We start from the raw sequence: 21,348 nt of genomic DNA, 5'->3' as shown, positions 1-21,348 counted from the left end.
AAAAAAAAACTCTTCGCTTGTTTAATTCTTACTAAAATAATTTAGTTTTTTTACACTAACAGCTACTAATTCAAGCACCCGGTTATAAAGTAGCCTGGAGCTTGATTCTGATTAGAAGCATCTTGATTTGGAAGCAGTTATTAAAATAAATCCAGACTGCAAACAAGCAAAACTTGGGATGCATGCATAGCAGGATATACGGCACGGATAATGAGCTCTCGGCGGAAGAGTGGAGTCGCTTTGCGCACTGTAAACTTATGGCAATAAAACAAAAGGTTAGGGCTCAATATCCTTGCCAATGATTATATTATTCTACAATCTACATCCATGCATGCATGTGATGATGCACACACATCATAATCATAGCAACACTAATTCTCGAATCAATCGAAGTTGACAACTCTTGCTATATAAATTAATCTGTGGTTGACTTGACATTGCATGCCTCCGTAATTTAATGAAATTGTAATAGGTATTTTCACAACAAAAATATGTGTGGATACATATTAATTTTATGTGAAAACTTGTAGATTAATTACTGAAGTCGTTTTTAAGATTTATAGAATAGATCGTGTAGTATATACCTTTAGTTTATGATTAAATTTTGGTTCTTGTGTTTGTGAACATCATGGGGAGTGAAAAAGATCGATTGTCGGACCCGGGCGACGGCGAAGATATACCAAGTGATTTCTTCGACGACTTCACCAGGGATGAGTTTATGGAAGGTTTGAGTGTTATAGACAGCTGGGACGATGAAGATGGGGGCGGCAAGCGACGGGAGATGCGGCGCATCAACATGGAGACCATCGACAGTGTCAAAGACCTCCGGGAACTGATTAGTGATAAAGAGGACACCAAACAGAGGACTCCGAATATAAAGTTCGAAGATAAGTACAAGTGGCGCAAGCAGGACCACGAGGGAGAAGGCAGCAGCACATCCGCGGATAATTTCACCAAGCCCGGCAGCAGGCGGGATCCGAACAAGACCAACGAAGCCATCAAGAAAGACAAAGAAGTAAAAGTGAAAGAGTATCTTGCGAAACATTTGGAGTCATCGGATGATCTTCGGCCACCTGGCACAGAGTTGGACGACTATTTTGATGGTGATAAATCTAAAGAACGTAAGAAATCTCCAAAGCGCGTCTCGGAGGGCGTGGAACCTCCTCCGCATCGCCCCGCATGGACGAGAAAGGAACCTTACCGAAGCCCTCGTCGCTACAGCCCTCGTCGCGTGAGCCCTCAACGTCGAAGATATAGTCCTCATTTTCGCAGAAGTCCACCACGCTACATCCGACCGCGATTCAGTCCTCATAAGCACTTCAGGAAGCGGTACAGCCCTCCAAGACACAGTCCAAGAAGATATAGTCCTTCACGTCCACGCGCACACAGTCCCCCACGCCGGCGGCGATCATCCAGATCTCCTGTGAGGCGGCCTTACGAGTCTCGAAGATCACGCTCGCCAAGATCTCGTAGTCCACATAAAACTGATTCTTTCCTTTACCCAAATGATCCACAGGGAGCACCGGGCTACCCTCTTGATAATTCTATGACCTATCAGCCAGAGCTAGGCGCCGTATATAGTGCTCCTAATGAATTTTCTAGTGTTGCTCCTGGATATTCTTATCCTCAGGGAATGGCGTATGGAACTGGTTTTCCAGCTCCATATAGCTATGGGACACAACCGACTATGCCGGGCAGTGTTCCCGTTCCCGGGCCACTTCCTCTGCCGACTATAAACCCTGTGCCAGCACCCCCTCTCAATGCAGTGCCGGCTCCTGCCATGGTGCCAGCGCCTGCATCTACTCTTCCTGTCTTAGAACAGAAAACACCCTATGATGCTTTGGCACAAGTAATAATATTTTTATTTGAGTTCATTGTGTTTTTCAGTTTAAGAATAACAATTTATTATAAGTCTTCATGTTTCAGTTAGTTGCAGAGGGAAAAATTTCTCAAGAAGATTATCTTAAGCTTGCACCAAATAAAGGTAGAATTTAAAAACCAATTCATATAAGTGTATATTGAGAATGAGTTTGTTACAATAAAATCTGTATAAAATTATTATTACAGGTGTAAGCAGTTGTTTGGATTCAAAAACCATGACTGGAGGTGGGTATATCATCGTAACCCACAATATAAAACAAAAACTAAGTATAGAAAATTTTATACCTAATTCAATAATTCATTCAATATTGATAAAATTGAATTTAGGTTCTTTTTTTCTTAATTTAAATTTTTGTTTGAGACAATCATTTACATGCAGAATAAATGTGGTTTTCAGTCGCAAATTGCTGCCTGCAATAATTTTAAAACAAATGTTGCATTTGCCAAATTGTTGTTACAGTGTCATAAGATGAAAATAGTGCTACTTTTGTGTTTACAGTTATGTCTCGGTGCAATGAAGCTATAAGGAAGTTGGAGAAGTTGGTCCTGCCCAATCATTTGATGATGAACAACCATATTATTGGAGTGGAACCTAAATCCTTGGAGTCCAAATTTTGTTCGCCGCTGAAGAGACAAGCAGTAATCGAATTCAACTTCACAAAGACCAATGGACCCACATTGGCACAACAGAACAAGCAGTTGGTGGAGAGCATCATCACTACTATTGGATTGGATAAGGTGGTCTCCAGATACAAGAGGAAACTGCGTAAGGACGTGAAGGATGCTGCTGTACAAACAACAAAACCCTATTGCGACGTATGTGAAATACGCGAGTCCACAAAGTTCCACGAAGTTGGCACGGTTGTTGATCCTGAACACTTTAGTTGTACTGTTCACACGCAAGTTGTGGAACACGATTTAGTTAATTCTAAATCTGTGTTCAACCCGACCGGTAGTGCTTCTGAAGGAGCTCCTATCTCTATATCTCACCTGACTCCGGCGCAGTTGGTGTCCCAGCTGGCGGCGCGCGCGAAGACGCTGAAGCAATCATCGCCTGTACCGCCATCAATGCATCAGAACCAGTTCGGCAGAAGAAACCCCAACTACGACTACGACGGCAGAGGTGGAGGCCAACAGCAATATCACCATGGTTACAACCAGTATCGTTATTAAAAAACCTGGAAGGCAGATTGACTGAATTCTATTTACAGAGCTGTGGTTAGCATAAATATTTTTAAACATCAACATTTACTCATTACGGTCAAAATGATTTTGAAATAAAATAATTTCCTATAGTGTACGTATTCCTTGTATTTTTCGGACCGATTTTTTAAAGAACAAACATGTTTTATGGTACCGCACTCCATTAATTAAGATTTATTCTCATGTTTTATGCGTATAATGACGTGACTATGTATTAATCATTTAAAGAACTACCTCCATAATTTCTTGCATTGTAAGGATGCCCACACACGTGCTGATAATGCTGTAGCTGGGCTGATAGAATAGAAAATAAAGCCTAGCCATAGCCTTCCTGCATTAATGTGTAAGGGTCGTCCCATAATTCCTCACCATTAACTGTATAGCCTTCAAGATAACAGGAAAAAAAATGTAAATATAAAGCTGTATTCATAAATGGTGCAAGGATTGGCGGTGCAGCGTCGAGTACTGAAATTTCTTGGAATCGTGGACTGCCGCTCGGAACGACGGTGAAGAGTAATGCCCTGAGACAGCTACGAAGAATAATACTTCATTCCTGATACCTGCGGAAAATAAAGCTGTCGAGGGGGAACGTCAGAACTTTAATGAGTCATCCGATACGATGGACATCTCTAAGTACATATATAACCACTTGATATGCACATGTAAGCATTAGTTTGAGCCAAAAAAATAGATGAGCAATCGTATCGGATTACTAAATGATAAATAAATGTTATGCCAGTGCAGTATGTGTGTGCATGCATGGTTTCAGTGATATGCACGTTGGGCCTAGCAGTGTATGGCTTGCCCAGAAAGTTTTTGAAGTGCAACATTAACCAAAACACCTACTGCACTGTATATTTCCTTATCGAATATTAAAGTATATATGTTTCAAATTAGTTTCATTAAAAGTTTTTATTTCTTTGTGTCTATGTATACTGTTTATCTCATAGTCTTAGAAGTTAATACGATATTGTTTTGTGCATGGTGATTGGATGCTGTAAAACATATTTTATGAGTGTACAGTACCTAAGTATGAGTAGCAAAAATAAAATCTTCATTTTAAAAATTGTTTTATTGATAACATAAATATGTAATATATTTTCTATTCCTACACTAACAATAATATACACTGCATAATTACAACTTGCTTTCAGAAGCACAGAATTAATTTATGTCGCATCAAATTGTATTTCTTAATTTATTATTAGGTAAACTGCGAAACAAAACCAGACATCCTGTACGGTAAGTACTTTAAGTGGAGCTCGATTCTGCAAATTTTACTCAAGCGATATACGATTCACATCCGACTGAGATCCAATCACGACTCAACTACGACATATAAAATATAACGTCATTATGAAAAGCCAACGGCGGGTAGCAGCGAATTAGCAGCTATCTAACAACAGCTGCGTCATGCCTTTCATGTGTGCCACTTTAATACTTGTGGACAATATTGAGCATTGCTAAGGGGGATAGGAATTAATGCAGTTGTATCAATCGCCTTAAAAAGGGTTTATTCATAAAATACATGATTGCTATATAAAAAGGTATGAAGCAATTACATTAATTTACATCATTTGATAATAACCGATAAATCATAAAAACAATTTATATCGTATTTTAAGAATCATAAATTACGTAAGGCTCTGGACAGACTGACCGCATTTCAACAGCACATTGCAGTTTGAATGCAGTTGACACTGCAGAAAAAGGTGCAGTCCGATTGCAATCGTGTGAATTGTTTGGGTTGCAGTTCTATTGCAGTCGCGTCAACTGCAATTTGCAGTTGAAATGCAGTCCGTCTGTCTAGAGCTTATTATTATTCTTTTCGTCTTTCCATTTGATTTTTATTATAATAACAAATTAACGGTTATAGGAAGTTTACTTGCGATTTCTATATTAATACCTACCCATCGCTATAACTCAATCGCACTTGTCAAATACCTAGACGTTCATATCCATGGTCCGCCAGGTAGGTGAATACTGATAATCGATGCATCGTAGGTAGGTACTTAATTTGTTTATCCATCTAAAAAGTCGTCTAGCCATTTTTCAAGATCTTCTGGAGATTCAATAACTGGAGTTTTCTTTGCTTCCACTGGTATGTGTGCCGCTGAAATTATTAATAAAAATATTTTTTAGACTGAAATTGTTTTTTTTTTAATCCTTACTAAGACATGACAGTAAAAAGGAGCATAAGGAGGTCCGCTAATTTATTTTTTATTTGAACATCTGATGAGGCTAACAGTTTGAGCCAGAGTGTTAAAGATATTTGTAAGACTCGGTCCTGACCCTGTGCCATTCTGCTTGCACTTCAAAAATTAATAATTTATTTCGAAAAACTATATGGGTAGGTAGATGTAACGGATCTCATTTTGAATTTAATTTACTCGTCGCTTTAAAATGTCGTGTCGTCAAAGGCCCATAAGTTTACGTATTTTAGGTATTTACACTAGATGAAAAGAAGAGAATAGTGGATACTAAAAAGACGACAAAAGCATTGATAAATGACCTTACCTTTGGTACTAGCGGAGGTCGGCGGGAGGTTTGTTTTAGGAACCTCGGGTGTCGCACTAGGGGTAACCGGACTCTCCTTAGTGGCAACTGGTTTCTGTTCCGTATGGCACACAACTTCTTTTGCGGGAATTCGAGTTACAACTTTTTCGATTTCGGGTAATTTTGTAACTTCTTTAGTATTCCCAAAAATTAGATCATCATGTTCTTCATGTTTAGAGTCTGCTTTGTTTTTATGTTTTGTCTCATGAATTGTTTCTTCCCTCTTTACATTTTCTTCGACTTTCTGAGTAGGTTCGTCTTTTGTTTCTGTTTTTAAATCTGAATGATCATCATTGGATACATGTTGCGTGTTATCTGGCTCTGGACTAGTTTTACGATCACTATCGCATTTAATTTCAATGTCATTACTTGTATCTCTTTCTTTCTCTACGTTATCCTCCTTCATTAGGTTTCCAAGTATTTTATCTTGAGCTTCTGTTTCTGGGGTAGAATAAGATTTATCATTGTAATATTTCTGTTTGAACCTTGTTGATCTGTTATTCATAGTTAGAATATCTGTTTCAGAGAATCTTGTTTCGTCTATAGAGTTTCTTTTATAAAATGGAATAGAGCAGAGTGCGATATTCAGTTCTTCCATATTAATATCAAAATATTCGTCGTATAATGAAGGGCCTGTGTTCATGTCCCACGATTTTTCGTGTTTGAACTGGAAATGTCCGCCGATTGATAGTGGAGCTTGTATTAGTTTCTGAAAAAAATATGTAAATATTACAGGCACAAAATTATTTTGAGCTTTAGAAAATGGCCTTAAAGTCATGTTACACATTGCTATTCTAGTATTCTAGGCATTTTTTACAATTATTGCAGATTGTGAGAATGAAAACTAAAACAAATGAATTCTTTATGACATACTGGCATTGGACAAGTATTCAATATGTTTGTTTTCAAGAATGCGATAGTAACAAGAGATCATCAATGCCACTTCCCACCTAATCCTTCATTTTGGTTTTGAAAACTATCTTACCTCATAATCAGCTCCCATATTTTCTTGTTCTTCAATTTCATCATACGTATCAATAGGCATCTCATACTTAGACCAGTTGCTTTGAATTTCTTTCTTTTTGTATTTTGCGCTTTCTTCTTCAGTAATTTTGAGGATTTCATCTGTTTCTCTTTTTAAATTTTTGAAAAATTCTGGAGGAGGACTTTCGTATACTGGTTTTTGAGGCACTGTAACTGTAGCAATTAAAAATATATAAAGTTTCCTGAATTAGTACACTCAATTTTTTTAAATTATTTCATTAGTAAAGTAATAAAGAAGAATATTTTCATAAAGGCTCTAAACGACTGTACCGATTTGACCATTCCTGATAACATAGGCTAATTTTGTCCGAGTCCAAGAATGAAGATCCCCTTGGACATCGGTGAAACCATGGGAAACAGTATTGTATAAAGCACCTTTTTAATAGGGAATTATATTTACTGTTTGGTATGAGAATCTCACAAACTCAAGTAAAATGACAAAAAATATAGGTAAGAGGTATATAATATTATATTATATCTTTTACTACACTAAAGAATGATTTATTTGCTATAAGTATAAATACAAAAATAATCAAAGAAACCTCAAAGGATAAATAATAAGTTATAGGACTATACCGAAACTATGAGACAGCTAAGACGCATCATATTTTGAAGAGTTTTGCTACAGTATTAATATACCTTTGGGAGCATTCTTCGGCTCTTCCGTTTTCTTTTCAGCCTTTTTATCAGTTCCTCCTTGCTGGTGTCGCTGTCGAGGCTTCCTCTGGTCTTTTGGATCGCCTCTTTTCTTGTCACTGAAACGATTGTATTGCTTTATGAATGAGGGCCCAACAAGTATGTTTATACTATATGTTCTAGCTATTAGTATGAGCTGTACTTACTTGTTCTTTTTCGAATCTTCTGGCATAATTTTGGTTTGTGGAAAGCTATTAAATAGGCTACAATTCCAATAGCCGGCAAGCACTACCAGATTTCTTTCGGATCACGCAAACAGCTGTTCAGTCAGTGTTCACTGACAGTGACGTTAGTGCGTGCCATTCTTCGAATGACAGATGTACCACGTTTCGTTACAAGCAGAAAATAAAAAAATGTATTTTTGTGTTCTATAAATATTTGAATTGTCATTCAGTCTAATATGTATATCCCACCAAAAACATTAAATGTAAAAAAAGCCAAGCCTCTACGCAATTCTTCCACCTTAAAAAGTTTTGAGATCGCATAGAAGCCAAGTCCTGTTCAACTTTATTTGTAACAATAAGTAAATATTTTGTGATTATATCAATAGTTTTGTTCACATTACAATAATATTGACTTGGCCATGAGCACAATAAACTACAAATATAATACAGCATCTTGAAGAGGTGAAACTCGGTGAAAGTCAAACATAAAGTTTAATATCACAGAATTAAATATTTTTAGTTTATTAAATTGTTACTAAACGACCGACAATCAGTATCATCCAAGATCAATGAACTGCACGTAGGTACTATGGTGCATGTTAAGTCCATGGTGATCTCAAATTCCAATCAGTCCAATCGTAATTACAAGGAGCGACTTTCAACTTGTGCTCATGGCCAAGACAATATTATTGTAAGCGTAACGACTGCCAAGGATGTTCAATGACAGCCGGGAGTCGGGACCTACAGTTTAACGTGCCATCCGAAACACAGTCAATGGTGTCTAAGATTTACTTAGAAAGTAAGTACAGAAGTCAGTGTAGAAAGTACATACAAACTTAGAAAAGTTTCATTGGTACTTGCCTGACCTGGGATCGAACCTGCGCCCTCATACTTGAGAGGTTGGTCCTTTACCACTAGGCCATCACGACTTCATAATTCACGAATTCACGAATTGCACACAGTTGACTGTTGAGCTAAATATCTATCACTAAGCAAGTCCCTTCAGAAATCGAAGTGAAGAAGAAGTGCTACATTACACGACTAAAACATTGACTAAAAAGCGTCACTTACATTTCCACGCAATCATGTTGTTACATCTAAGCAACAACCGAGAAACCCCCGTATTAAAATCAGTGAACATGTAGCCAGATAAAGAGGCAACACTTTAATGCTGCTTAACCAAATCTTATGTCGTTCAATTAGAGTGCAATTTTGCTTAAATTTTGTAATAAGATAAGGCTTCGCTGGTAGTCAGTGTTTAGCCACAAAACAGTGGATCTCAGAAGGGAAACCTGCGAAAGTTCTCGCTTTTCCCTACTGTGTAACTTAGTGGTTAACGTTCTGTTTTATGTTCATTACACAAAACATAAGAGTTTTTTTTTCTGATGAAGGGAAACCAGGTTTAATTTAATGTTTTTATTTAATGATAGCTCAGCTTAGTTTGCCGACCAAGCTCCAAGCAAAACTTAAAATTTTATTTAAAATTTTGACTCGTTTATCATTGACGTAGAAATCTGCCAATATCTTTGGGCTCGTACAGAGTCAGTGGGTCTTCTTCTCAGTCTCTCTGTTATTGAATGATCGTAGGCGAGTTGTGGGCGATGGTGGGTGCTCTCCCGAATGCATCACTCGCTTCCCGTGTCACGATGTACGCCCCCGAGCCTCAGCCGGCAGACAACAATGAAACTGCAGGCGTTTAACGACCATAAACCTGTAGTTACTGCATTTATGATGGTTACTTAAATAAAAACAACTTAACCACTGACCCAAAAGTCTCTGAACACGAACGGACATCAGTTGAACAGTATTTCTACTATCTAAGTATTTACCGTCGTAGGTACCGTACAAAAAGAAAAAAAAATCATACCGGCCGAATTGAGAACCTCCTCCTTTTTGGGAAGTCGGTTAAAAAGCTGTAAACAGTCTGGCACAAGTCGAAATGCCCGAACTCATAATCGCATCTACGTTTCAATATGCTTGTAGGTAATTTGTAAAATCATTTTTATTCTGTGATTTTGCTTATAAAACACCCCAATTGGTAGGGATGGTCTGCCCTATTCTGCAGTGCACCCCAAGTGCCACTAAACCTTGTGAACACTGTGGGTGGGGTGTTCGAGCAGCGTATGGACCTACTATCTTAAAATCCCTAAAAATCTTGATTTTAAGAACACCCAATCGTATAATTATTTTATGATTGTAGATGTTTATAGATAGGTTTATAGATAGGTTCTTACAAATAATTTACCTACTTTCTAAAAAAGCTATGGCTATAAACACATAAACAGCATAACCATAGCTAAAATACACAAACGTGAAGGACTCCGCAGGATTTGGGAACAAGGAAGGAAGGCCGGGTGCGGGCGGGATGGCGGGATATAGGGTGACGCACAGCGCATGCGCTACGCAAGGGGCGGCTGCGCGCAGTCGCCACGCGCCCGTCCTCAAATCAACATGGCGCGCTCCCACAGCGTCCTTCAAGGACACATTTGACAACCCCGCCGCAAAAAAATACGAGCCAGCTGTCACCCGCTGACACAAACCGATCTGATAAAAATTATAAAGTGAAAATTGTGTGTTGTTTAAGTGCAGTGCAAAGTCAGTGTGTGTTTACTAATTTGGAATACCGGCTCCCGTACGCCCCAATTGTTTCCGCAAGGTAGGTATGTAAAAACAATAATAAAGTGGGTGATTAATTTCTTTCATAATGGTCCATTGAGTGGCTGTTTACTTTGTGTGTGGATCGTATTTTATGAGAGTACGTAGGTAGTACGTTTAGAGGTACGTGTATGTATATTGACCACACACCTTTCATGACCTACCCCCATAAGTTTCGTCGGCTGGGTGTTATCTCGGTCGTTTATTTTAATCTCATCGCCCCTCTGCTCCCAACGATTTATAGATTCGTCTGTTCGTGGCAGTGGCTTGAGATTGCTTTTCCGCAGTTCATAGACTGCTTGCAATATAAGAATATGGAAGTACATGCTAATACCTACCTACTTATCGTAAATATTTCTGAGAGATGATATTGTTGGACAATTTCTTCATTCTTATGAAAATCAATGAAAGTATCAAACGGCAGCCAATTTTTTTCGCAAATCTTGCAGTCTAATAGAAACATCTAGAAAGAAAATTATGATTTACCTAGGTAATACATAATTATGTACTTGCTAAGTAAAATATCGAATAACATTGTTTTTATAATGTTTATGTAACCTCTTCTATTTATAAGTTTCGCAATCACATAAATAATTTCCTTCCTCATCAAAATGTTTACCTAGTTATTATAATAAATCAGCGTTCATAAATTCTGAACTTTATTCGAATGTTTAAAGAAAAGTAGATACAAATTGAGTCATCATAACATAGGCATGAGTTTCCCACACCTACGAAGGAAGCAGAGATAATCCCATATCCATAAGAATATCGTTTTGGCATGAACATCATGCAAAAAGTAATGAAACAGTCAATTTACACACACAGACGCTATATTTGTAAGGTACTTACCAGCTTACCCAGATAGAAAAAACTACAAACTACTGTTAAGTAGTTAATTACGAAAAATTATTCACGAAATAACTTATGTACCGAATATCGAAATTTTGCATTCGCCATCAGCGAATTTTAGAAAATTTGCGAAGGAACAAGGAAATTCACACAGGAACCGTATTAACAAGCATTCCTATTCTTCTTTCTGCCCATTAATGGCCTTTGTCTATAAGCCATTTCTAAATAGGCAACCAACACACGTAGTATTTACTCAGAGATCAGTTTACCATATTTTATTACTAACTGATCCGTTCCACTTCCACGTTTATTTCGCTACGCATAATCTAGCAACAAACAATTGTAATTCTAGACTCGAATCGTATGACGAAGCCTAGGTAATGTCATAGATGCCTAGCTAAGTTCACATTTATAAACACTTGAACATATTCGCATAATTAAACGCAGGGCTTAAAATCTAATTAATATTTTAATGCAATTAAAGCCCGTGACAGCAGCAGAATACTCGCAATCAGTTTCGGAATCATAGATTCATAGACTTCGGCGTACAACCTTTGGGGTTCACCAACCTGTAATTAACTTATCATTTAGCTGATTCGGTCTATAAACTGACTATATACATAGGAGGAGCTTATTATATGAGCTACATAAACGTTATTTTAAACCTCTTAAGGAATTGTGGTTACTTACCGACTACATTAATATACAAACGCAAAATGATGAATTCCTAGTCTAGACAGGAGCATCCGTTGGTGACTAACGTTTTTACAAGAAAAATGTCATACCCGAAAACTGACATCATTTTACGCTTTTCGGCATTCATATTGCGTCGACAGATGTCTCGATATCATTACAAAAACTGGTTAAAATTTTCGTTCCCAGAAAGCACCGCTTTACCCAAAACATCTTAATTAGGACGAAGTACCAACAGGTGTTGCGAAACACCACACCCGGTTGTTTCATAAATGTTTACTCACACAGTCGCCGTCTTATAGTTACTGGCGAATTTATTCCCTCTAAGATTACGAACTTCTCCACAAATTGTGTATGTACTTACTTGGTATATTTGAGTTTAAATCAAATATACGCGCCGTTGTTCCCACTTAGAATCCTGTCATAACATTTAGCCGACCACAAATAAAAGGCGATTAAGCCCCATTCAAGTATCAGTATCGTTATTACAAAGCTCACTGTGTGGTCTTGCTACTATTGTTCAACAAGCATAAACTTGTTTTCGTGTTGATTTGGTTTCAAATATTTATTGAAATCATATTTGGGTTATGTATTTGGTTATTCAGATTCAAAAGCTTTGATATTGTCCCCGAATAATTTATGTTAAACAAGTACAGAAAATTTTACAATACGCTGTAGGCACGAACTTCTTAGGCGCGTAAATCTTTTTTCTCCAAATTAGTCATCAGATTTGAATTTTCCCACGTCAGAAGTCCTACGCAGTTAAAGCGAGGAGATATTGACTATGACATGGTCTATTAAATTAACACGGTTACGGTTAATTGACTTTGGCAATGAACTTTATGATCTACATTAATTAATGTTGCATCTACTTCACACATTAGAACTGGCTGTATACGCAATTACAGTAAAACCTTTATGTTTCAGTCCTATCCGCTATTTTATATTATTATAAGGAAGCTGCATCTATGGTTTTCGCCGCACAGGACATTTATAGGCTTGGAAGAATGCCAACCAACACAAGAACTCCTTACATAAGGGCTTGCAGAAGCGCTAACACTTGGATGTTTGATTTGCACATTCATTTTATTATAGGCAAGACCTTTTTTGCTCTCTACTAAAATATAATGAAAAGATTCTCAAGAAAGACCATCACTATTGGAAAAGTTCGTACAATGAATTGCGTGTTTACTCGACGCCTGCCCATGAACTTTGTTTCGCTGAAGTTCTCCCATAAATATGGTATATTTTATCGCGGCACGGGCCGGTTCGCGAGGTCTTTGAACCCCCGAATTCCCCTCAGATGTTTAAGCCACTGCTATATTTAGAACTGCACATTCATACCAAATCGGGATGCGGGTGTTGTTGTTTTAAATCTAGGAATTATAAATATTTGAAACCACTGATGTTTCACACACCTCTTGCTTGGTTATGATTTTATGAACGCTTTTAAATTGGTTTACTTATTTTTCTCCAGCTTCCTTATCGACATAACATAAATAGGTGATTGCAAAGAAAGAATGAGTCTTTAGTTTACATTTAGCATTAATTATATCATAGCAAAGTATCCAAAGAACATTGTAAGCCACACAGATCGTAGAAATCACAACTTTCTATTTAATTCCCACCCAGTCATGATCCTTTGGGTCCGGTGCCCTAAAATTTCTGCAGCTGCTGCTTAGTGGCAGTTGAACTTCGGTTGATACAGACTCTTTACTGGGTATGTATTTATCACATATTATTGAACAATTTATCTCATTAAATAAGATGAAACATAGTCTCAAGAGGTATGTTGCTGGATCTGAAGTAAGTAGTGTACACTTAATATTGGGTCTTCATTCTCACAGCGAGTTTTTTCTTCAATCTTTATTTGCTCTATTGTATCCAATGACCTGTCCGATCGTGATTCAATTCGTATCTTTTTGCTATTCAACTGGATTTGTGATTTTCTTTCGCGTGCTGCAGAGTCGTGAGCAGAATTTAATCGTCTGATATAATTCGACGTATTCATTAATTACTGTTGTTTAAAGAAAGGATTAAAAGTCGTAAACATTATTGGCGGTCCGATCTTTTTATACCGCCAGAAGTATTGTATGGGCAGGGCAAGTCAGCTTTAAATGAGTAATTAATTTCGTTTCATTTTTATAAATACCAAGGAGTTTAATTTTTGATTGGAAGTAAAATTGGTACTTTGGTATGGTTTGTGGCGAAATTACTTCGGTAACTAAACCAGTAATATAGGCTCAAATAGCGTGCAAAAAGCATTTATTTCCTTCAAAGTGACTTAGCTTTCACGACATAACTCTTCACGTGAGAGGCCGTTTGAAACCCTACATGAATCTGGATGACGTATTGTTTCTCCCTACATGGCAGGTAATAAGAATCTAGGGACGCGAGTGCACGCGTAGTGTCTCATTTCAACATCGGCTGCCGGATCAATTTACCTACCACATAGCCTGTCTCTCTCACACACCTTTTTGAGACAGGGATAGCGACAAAATGCATATTACTTTTGAAAAGAAGTATGATTAAAAGTTCTTAATCTGTGCACGTATGACAGCTATTTTTATTTCCCCGCAGGAAATGATTGAGTTTTGTCAATCCACTTCCTGATGTAATCATACGTTGATGTCATCATTGTTTTTGGTAATGAATGTGAAAGACTTGAAGGCTTGAATATTTAAAAAGTTGATGTGAATATAAAATTTTGCATGCAATAATCATATATGATTTGGAAAAGGAAGTGCTTATGTAGACATTTCTAATATTAGATGCGTTAAAACATAGGTGACAATTACAATTGATATCGTACGTCATGATCTAATTACAGTAATAGCTTACATTGTCCACAATTATTACTTTATTAGTTACCTCTGTGAATGGCCGTACAAAAGGCATGTTGTTAATAGCAACGCCGTCTATTGTAATGACTGCAGCTGTACGATCGATATGAAATGCAGTAGTTCTGCACTCGCTCCAGATTAGAAAATTATTATCGTTCTACACAGATTTTGTGGCTTTTGCCTTATGTGTTTATCTTGCCAGTTCCTTTATGGATCCAGTGCTCTCTGTGTTCAAATTATTCATGCCAGTGCTGTGCCAAAATTCAGTTTTGTGGACTTCTAAATCATAGGGGTGAGTTATCTGGGGTTATATTTTCGGCTTATTATTTCATTCTATTAATGAAGAATTGTAATAAATCATGACATGAGAATGTTCATAGATTGAGCTTTGTTATTTGTCTATTGTAGCAATTTGACCATTGAAAATATAGCCCGTTCTTTAGATAGTGTAGTTTTATCAACGATTTCCTTTCCCAAATTATTTTGCAATAACATGAAGCGATTAACATGTGGCGATTATGTCGCACGAGTATGCTCATCTGCAACCAAAACTGGTCGTTGTTATTCGATTGTAATAAAAGGCCCAAAAATACCAAAATGATGTAACACAAGATTGTGTAAGATCCGAATGACCATCGGAATTCTTACACTTCCAAATAAGTAATCGACGTGAAAAGAGAGATCCATGGCCCGCAGTTATGCAAAAACCTCGCTATCTAGTATAAACATAATTAAAAATGCAAAAACATGACTAAGACTTACTCATAGTGTGCAAGTACAGTTTTATCTTTCCTATTTGTATTGTACGTCCTATTTGGACGCGCAATGGCTCAAGAATGCCGCTGATGATTTCACTGGATAATCTTAGTTTTGTTTATACTTGACCATATAAATAGGTGTTGTAAGTAAAGGATACTTGGAATACCTACGTGAGGTTGAACTAATTATGTTACGTACGTGTCATATCTTTAGGGAACATGTAGGAACCTTGTAAACACGCCTATTTAACATACGTGCGATAGGTGTACATGGAAATAGACTATTTTAAGATAGTCACAATGCTCTGTTTTATATTAAATAAGTAGGTAAAAATTGTAGATTGTCAAAATTAATTGCGTTGCATTTGCCTGAAAACCGAAGCATTTCCTACTCCAATTTATGGAAATTTGTTAAACGGTCACTTTAATTAAAGACAGAATTTTTAAAATACTGTACACAAAAAAGACAATTTCGATAATTCGCTAAATGCGACAACTAACTGACGGCACGCGTGCGTTCGCGCATGATTCACGCACCGGCCCGCGCTTGGCGCATGCGTAAAGCGTGTTTCTGTACCGGTAGTCAGGAAGCGGACGGACGGACGTCCGACACGCAACTCTCACTCTTACTCACTAGACTTACGACCTACATTCCTTTTACTGGATCAATAATTTATTCACCAGTGATTAACTGAGTTCACGATAGAATTTTCTAACGGGGAAATGAAATGATTAGTACTGATTAACTAGTCGTTAACAACTTTAGCAGGTAACTGTCAATTGGTTAGTTTACTGAAGATTATCATTTTTGAATCGATTACCACTTTAGCTAGCTAGTAATTGCGGTACTTACATAACCTACTTATCAACGAGAACAATGAAAAACTACTTTAATTAAATACGATTTGTTCGGTAAATAACATGGAACTATCGTAGACCGTACCTTTGATTATAATTAAGTAATACAATGTTTTACGGGTAGATGGCGCTGTCTGGTCTGTTTATAAGTTAGAAATTTTCATTCGTAGAAGAAAGGACGAAAGATGTTTTTCAAGTCCATTTTCTGAAGGAAGCACTTATTTATTTTATTAAGACCGCGAACAATGATCTTTCTCCTAAGCCCAGGCCTTTTTGCATGAGAATTGTAAGTAAAAATTTTATTCATGCTGATTTAATTAAAAACAAAATACTTGGATTATGAAGACCAGTTAACTTCAGCGATTTAGATTACGTCCCAATGGAACAAGCGAAAGTACCCTGAAAAAAGTTCAGGTGTTCATCACAAATTAAAAAAAAAAATCATCAAGATATTTACAAGTTTTACACGTGTTTACATAGGTAACCGCGAAATCACAACAATTGGAAGGACATAGACAAATATATAGAACTAGTTTACCAGCTGAATAGTGCTAATAGAAAGTGAAGTGTGAAGAAAAATATCCATGCAATAAACATTGTTCTCACTAACATGTTAACAGTTAACACTTTCGATAGGATATATGTTGCATAAGTTAACGTAACATTACATACAAGTGCAGCTAATGAAGTAGATAGCATAAATTATGAGCTAGTTATAAGCTATTGTGTTCAGAATCTCGTTTCGCTGTCTGGTTTTGCTGGGTTTATTTTTGAGGATGGCGGTGTAAAAATCTGCTAGTGATTTTAACTCTTCATGTTAAGATCCGAGGGTGTTTTTTATTTTTAAGTGAGGAATGATTTCGTATAAAAAAGCTTCAGTCTTCAATATAAGAATTTCATCATCTGGCTGATAAATTCATCAACTATCAATATCAACATAAATAATGCTGCCGCTTAGTTGGAATGCTACCGATTACGTCATTATTTTAAATGTCTTGTATTAAATTATTCGTCCAACCATTAGATGACCTAAGCTTCTTACGTTTTAGGCACAGATTGCAGGTCATCTGATTCTAATGTGTATGGAGATGAGATGCATCTAGATGTGTGAGGTTAAACGGTTAGTGTGTTAAAACAAGTGATTTCTTCACACCATTTGCCAATACATTATCGATTTTTTGTGATTTTATCGATGATTTCAGTCAAAAATCAAACTTTTCTAAGAATACATCTAGGAAGATCAACTCTTTCAACACTGCTATTAAATAAACGATCTTTGATCGAAATAGTATCTATGGGTGTTCGAAAGCAAAATTAAATGGATCCATCTTGTTCTGAGGGTCCATTGTGACTATGGCAGGATCAACTTGGTCACTAGGCATTACGTACATAGTTCAGGTGTTGTCATAGTCCAGGCATTGTCATGTAAACTAAATTAATTCTAGTAGACCAAATGGTCTCTTAACCGCTCCAAATGGCTCTTTCTCCGAATGAATTTATAATTCCTATTTCTTTTCTCCCAACTCATCCGTGATGAGGCATACATGAATCCACGTGTGTTATATTATAGTATAAACAAATAGTAGTCCAGCAGTCAATGGTGGAACATCCGTGTGTCTGTGACCTGTATTCAATGGTCACGTACCATATGGCCTTCGTGATCTGTTTGCATTCGACCCGCGGACGATACCCCAGTGATGGGCAGAGAAAGTTACTATCGATACTTTTTTAATGGTCGATTGTAGTTTTATCGTTGCATTTGAACCATGTTGCCTAGCCAGAATAATATAGTTAAAATGAGTCTAGGTAAGTTTGCTTTTCGCAAAGTTCGTTCTGAAAAACTCATAGCTTTTAACTGAAGTGACTAAGTACTAACTTAATCATACTGAAATTATGTGAAAACATGATTGTACACTTTCCTGCTTTTATCACAAGGATAACTTTTACAAAAGCAAAAGAATATGGATCGATACAGCAATTTTGCAACGATAACACCGAGTTCTTTATCTCTTACTACTTTATCAAACATTGTATTGTATTGGAAACATCGACCAAACATATCGATGCCTAACTTTACAACACTACAATGCATGAGGATATAAAATTAATTGTTATTCCATAGGCACATGAGGTGGTCTCCTTTCTCCAAAGATTCAACGACAAATCTTAACTTTAGAAAGAAATATTGGTGAAACCACCGAAGACGTTTTATGGCCTTTTAGTGAAATGGGTGTCTGTGCGATGTATCTTAATGTTGAAGTACTATAGAACTGATCTGAAAGTAGGTAGGCAGGTATTTCAGAAAGCTCTTGTGCACTTTTAAACGTCATTGTAGAGATGTTTAATACCTAAATATTTTCAACTATCTTCAAATGCAAGTTTAAGTTTTTAAGGACGAAATAAACTGAAGCCTAATGAATGATTCACTAGGCTGCACATCGCCAGACAACTTCAAAGGAAAATGTAAAAAAATATGGCAGACATGCTACCTTTTACATTGCATCTCGCGTTCCAACGTGGAGAGGAGTTACTTGTGCAAAGATAGAGGAATTCACACTTGAGACGGCTACGGACGTGCATTTTCTTTGCGAGTTTTTAACTTAGGTATCACACCTATCACATAAGGTCAGGTTCCACATTACTTGCTTATTTAAATTGATTAGAATTAAACAAAAAGTAGCTGTTTGTACATAGATTCCGAAGAAGTTGCATCACATTCTCCAAGATTGCGAACATACGCACAAAACACGTAGGTTATTGCAAGTGAACATCTTCCTCGTATGTCGCCATACCTTCAGACATCAATCAAAACCGTCAGTGCGCGACGCTTTTGTATGAACCCCGTGATATATACAGAAGCCGGCCACAGGATGAAAATAGCAATAAAGCGATTGCCTATCCTCGCCATCTCACGACCGAATGAGATATTTCAAGTTGCCGAGTAATTCCAAATCGATTTGTATCGATTTAAGCGTGGTCGTGTGACATAAAGCTTTCAATAGAACGCCTCCACGACAATACAAACACTCCAACAGTGCTATGTTTAAATGTGCATATTAATTCCTTTTCATATTACTTATTCTCATCAAGTGCATACTTCTTATTCACAATGCGTTTGTTCGCGCGATCAATATGGTGATTTAAATGGCGGACAATAACAGTTTATAATTAAACGTATATTGCTCAGCAATCAGCAATGTGGGTAATGAAAAGTTGGTAACAATGCAGAGAAATTATTTTGACACGTGACACTCCTTGCCCGAAGCGAGGATATTAGAAAGCATCAACCTCTATACGTGGCTTCTCAGTTTTATGGAATACGTGTGAACCGATTCGGATGGGTGGCCTTTGTATGACTAATGACGTTATTGTTGTCGATATTAGTATGCCCCTTATTTACAAAGGGATACTTTCTTTTTATTGATTTGTTTCGGTGCCAATTAAAAAATTGTGCGTGCGCATTGTTATTGTAATAATGTTACATTTTGAAATTTGAGGGCAGCAAGAATATTAAATTCTTCTAAAAGGTAGTGGATGTTCTGCAGCATCAAAATAGAACTTACTATGCGAATTAAAATTAGCGCCCCAAACTTTTCGAAAGCATTTCGCTAATAGTGCAAATTGTAACTAACCAGACGAACTGCAATTAAACTAATGCGCTTACAACACATTTTGTACAACACAAAAATATGTAAGCAATTTTGTAAAAACCTGCTTTCATATTTACATCACCTGTCGGGTGTTTAAGCAACATACGAATAAGTGTAAATTGGAGCCTGGCTTGAAACAATGGGTGATCGAGATAATTCGAGAGCATTGTTCTGTATCGATTCGCGCCAAGGTCATTACGACACCCACACGAACACAGCCTTTGGGGTAGGCCGTCTGAGTGACGGATGACAGCGGTTGTGACTTGACTTCCTATTTTTTTGCTGAATAGCGGGATTTCTGAACTATTTATAATAATTGTATTCTCTTTAAAAAGTTTGCATATTGGAGCCTTTTACACGCTTTCCTTTCTCTAACCTAACCTAACCATTGTATTCCATATTGACCAAGTAGCAATCAGGATTCGCCTCCTACTACAAAGTACAAGAGAGCATTTTAGGACATTTAGCTCGGTTTGAACATGTCCAAACCTATGTACATCTTCAAACCGGGCCAAATGTCCAATCACCACTTTAATTCCTAATCCGCCTAAATTTTACTTCTGCCAAAAGTCTTTTAAGTTACATTTTTAGCTTGGACCACCTTCCAAATGTCTCCATTTCAAATCATAAGTTGACAAGTCCCGCCCCTCTATGATACTGCTATGTCAAGTGCGGATATGTCGAAACTAACATTGTTGTGATTATAATGCTCAATCCGTAATGGTTCTCTTGTTACTGCTTAATTTGACAGGTCTATCATTTTGATAGGAGTCTTGATTTCAATTACATTATTAGTGTATGTAATACACTATGTAGCTTCAATTAGCTAATTGAAGCCACTGATTTATAAATTGAAATCGAAATTGATCGGATCTTCAATTTAGCCAATTGATTATGTAAATGTTGCTTTCCAAAAGATATTTCTTCAGACAAAAGTCGGGTGATTCGAAAACCGACCCCTTTGCGCCTACAAGAAAAGTATTGATGTCTGCTAGGCTGTTCTAAAAATAACGTCACCGCCGTGATTGTGTGCTATTACAGTTGTGTCGAGCTAGCTATATCATGTGCCCCAGACGCACTCGTCGCGTGTGTCTATTCTCTCTACCTGGGGTCGTGGGGTTGTCAGCCGAGGGTGAGACATTTGATAAGACTCGGAAAGATTAATGACCGTCTGCGTTTCCCCTCTTTTTTGTGCTTTCTATCAGTTATGTCTTGTGTTTGAGAATCAACTTTTGGTGCGTTTATTGATTTTCGATTTGGGAGGAATAATTGGATAGTGACAAGGCTAATCGTAATGTGAATTTGTATCATGCATGTATAGCTCAAAATATCTCTTCCTGTTGTGTTGTATCACAAAATAAATAATTGATACCTTTCTTAGTGTCCCGTTCGATAAGGCATATTGACGTAATATTTTTTTAAATTTATTTTTTATTTCTTTCTTTCTGATTGATAAAGCTTTTGATGTAATGACAAGCACGACACGGTGTGCTCTTGG

General features: G+C 37.1%; 3 protein-coding genes across 3 annotated transcripts in view; 2 read left to right on the top strand and 1 right to left on the bottom strand.

Annotated features, from left to right (window-relative positions):
- The first annotated feature begins 412 nt into the window (after window positions 1–412).
- Window positions 413–3,181, top strand: LOC110372141 (uncharacterized). The gene is made up of 4 exons (XM_021328700.3): window positions 413–1,849; window positions 1,927–1,984; window positions 2,068–2,106; window positions 2,381–3,181. Exons 1-4 carry the CDS (start codon window positions 629–631, stop codon window positions 3,052–3,054), a joined length of 1,992 nt encoding a protein of 663 aa, XP_021184375.3. The 5' UTR covers window positions 413–628; the 3' UTR covers window positions 3,055–3,181.
- Window positions 3,182–4,137: 956 nt separating this feature from the next.
- Window positions 4,138–7,657, bottom strand: LOC110372152 (uncharacterized). The gene is made up of 5 exons (XM_064038420.1): window positions 7,527–7,657; window positions 7,324–7,439; window positions 6,626–6,837; window positions 5,602–6,349; window positions 4,138–5,197 (listed from the first exon to the last, which is right to left on the bottom strand). The coding sequence occupies exons 1-5, from the start codon at window positions 7,550–7,552 to the stop codon at window positions 5,106–5,108; spliced, it is 1,194 nt and encodes a 397-aa protein (XP_063894490.1). The 5' UTR covers window positions 7,553–7,657; the 3' UTR covers window positions 4,138–5,105.
- Window positions 7,658–9,947: 2,290 nt separating this feature from the next.
- LOC110372137 (disheveled-associated activator of morphogenesis 1) overlaps window positions 9,948–21,348 on the top strand; it is a 105,598-nt gene continuing 94,197 nt past the window's right edge. The window contains exon 1 of the mRNA XM_021328694.3: window positions 9,948–10,200. The gene's annotated coding sequence lies outside the window, so the exon portion shown is untranslated. The remainder of the gene's footprint in view (window positions 10,201–21,348) is intronic.

This window comes from Helicoverpa armigera, chromosome 16 (genome assembly GCF_030705265.1).
Source record: "Helicoverpa armigera isolate CAAS_96S chromosome 16, ASM3070526v1, whole genome shotgun sequence".
NCBI lineage: Eukaryota > Metazoa > Arthropoda > Insecta > Lepidoptera > Noctuidae > Helicoverpa > Helicoverpa armigera.
The sequence above is the reverse complement of the archived record's forward strand: the minus strand, read 5'-3'. Positions and strand labels throughout refer to the sequence as shown.

Bases quoted from the DNA above. Each gene is read 5' to 3' on its own strand.
- LOC110372141 (XM_021328700.3), top strand. From the start codon at position 629: ATGGGGAGTGAAAAAGATCGATTGTCGGACCCGGGCGACGGCGAAGAT. The intron at 1,850-1,926 runs GTAATAATATTT...TTCATGTTTCAG, and splicing joins CCTATGATGCTTTGGCACAA to TTAGTTGCAGAGGGAAAAAT. The intron at 2,107-2,380 runs GTGGGTATATCA...TTGTGTTTACAG, and splicing joins TTCAAAAACCATGACTGGAG to TTATGTCTCGGTGCAATGAA.
- LOC110372152 (XM_064038420.1), bottom strand. From the start codon at position 7,552: ATGCCAGAAGATTCGAAAAAGAACAA. The intron at 7,440-7,526 runs GTAAGTACAGCT...CAATCGTTTCAG, and splicing joins GAAGATTCGAAAAAGAACAA to TGACAAGAAAAGAGGCGATC. The intron at 6,350-6,625 runs GTAAGATAGTTT...TATTTTTTTCAG, and splicing joins ATATGGGAGCTGATTATGAG to AAACTAATACAAGCTCCACT.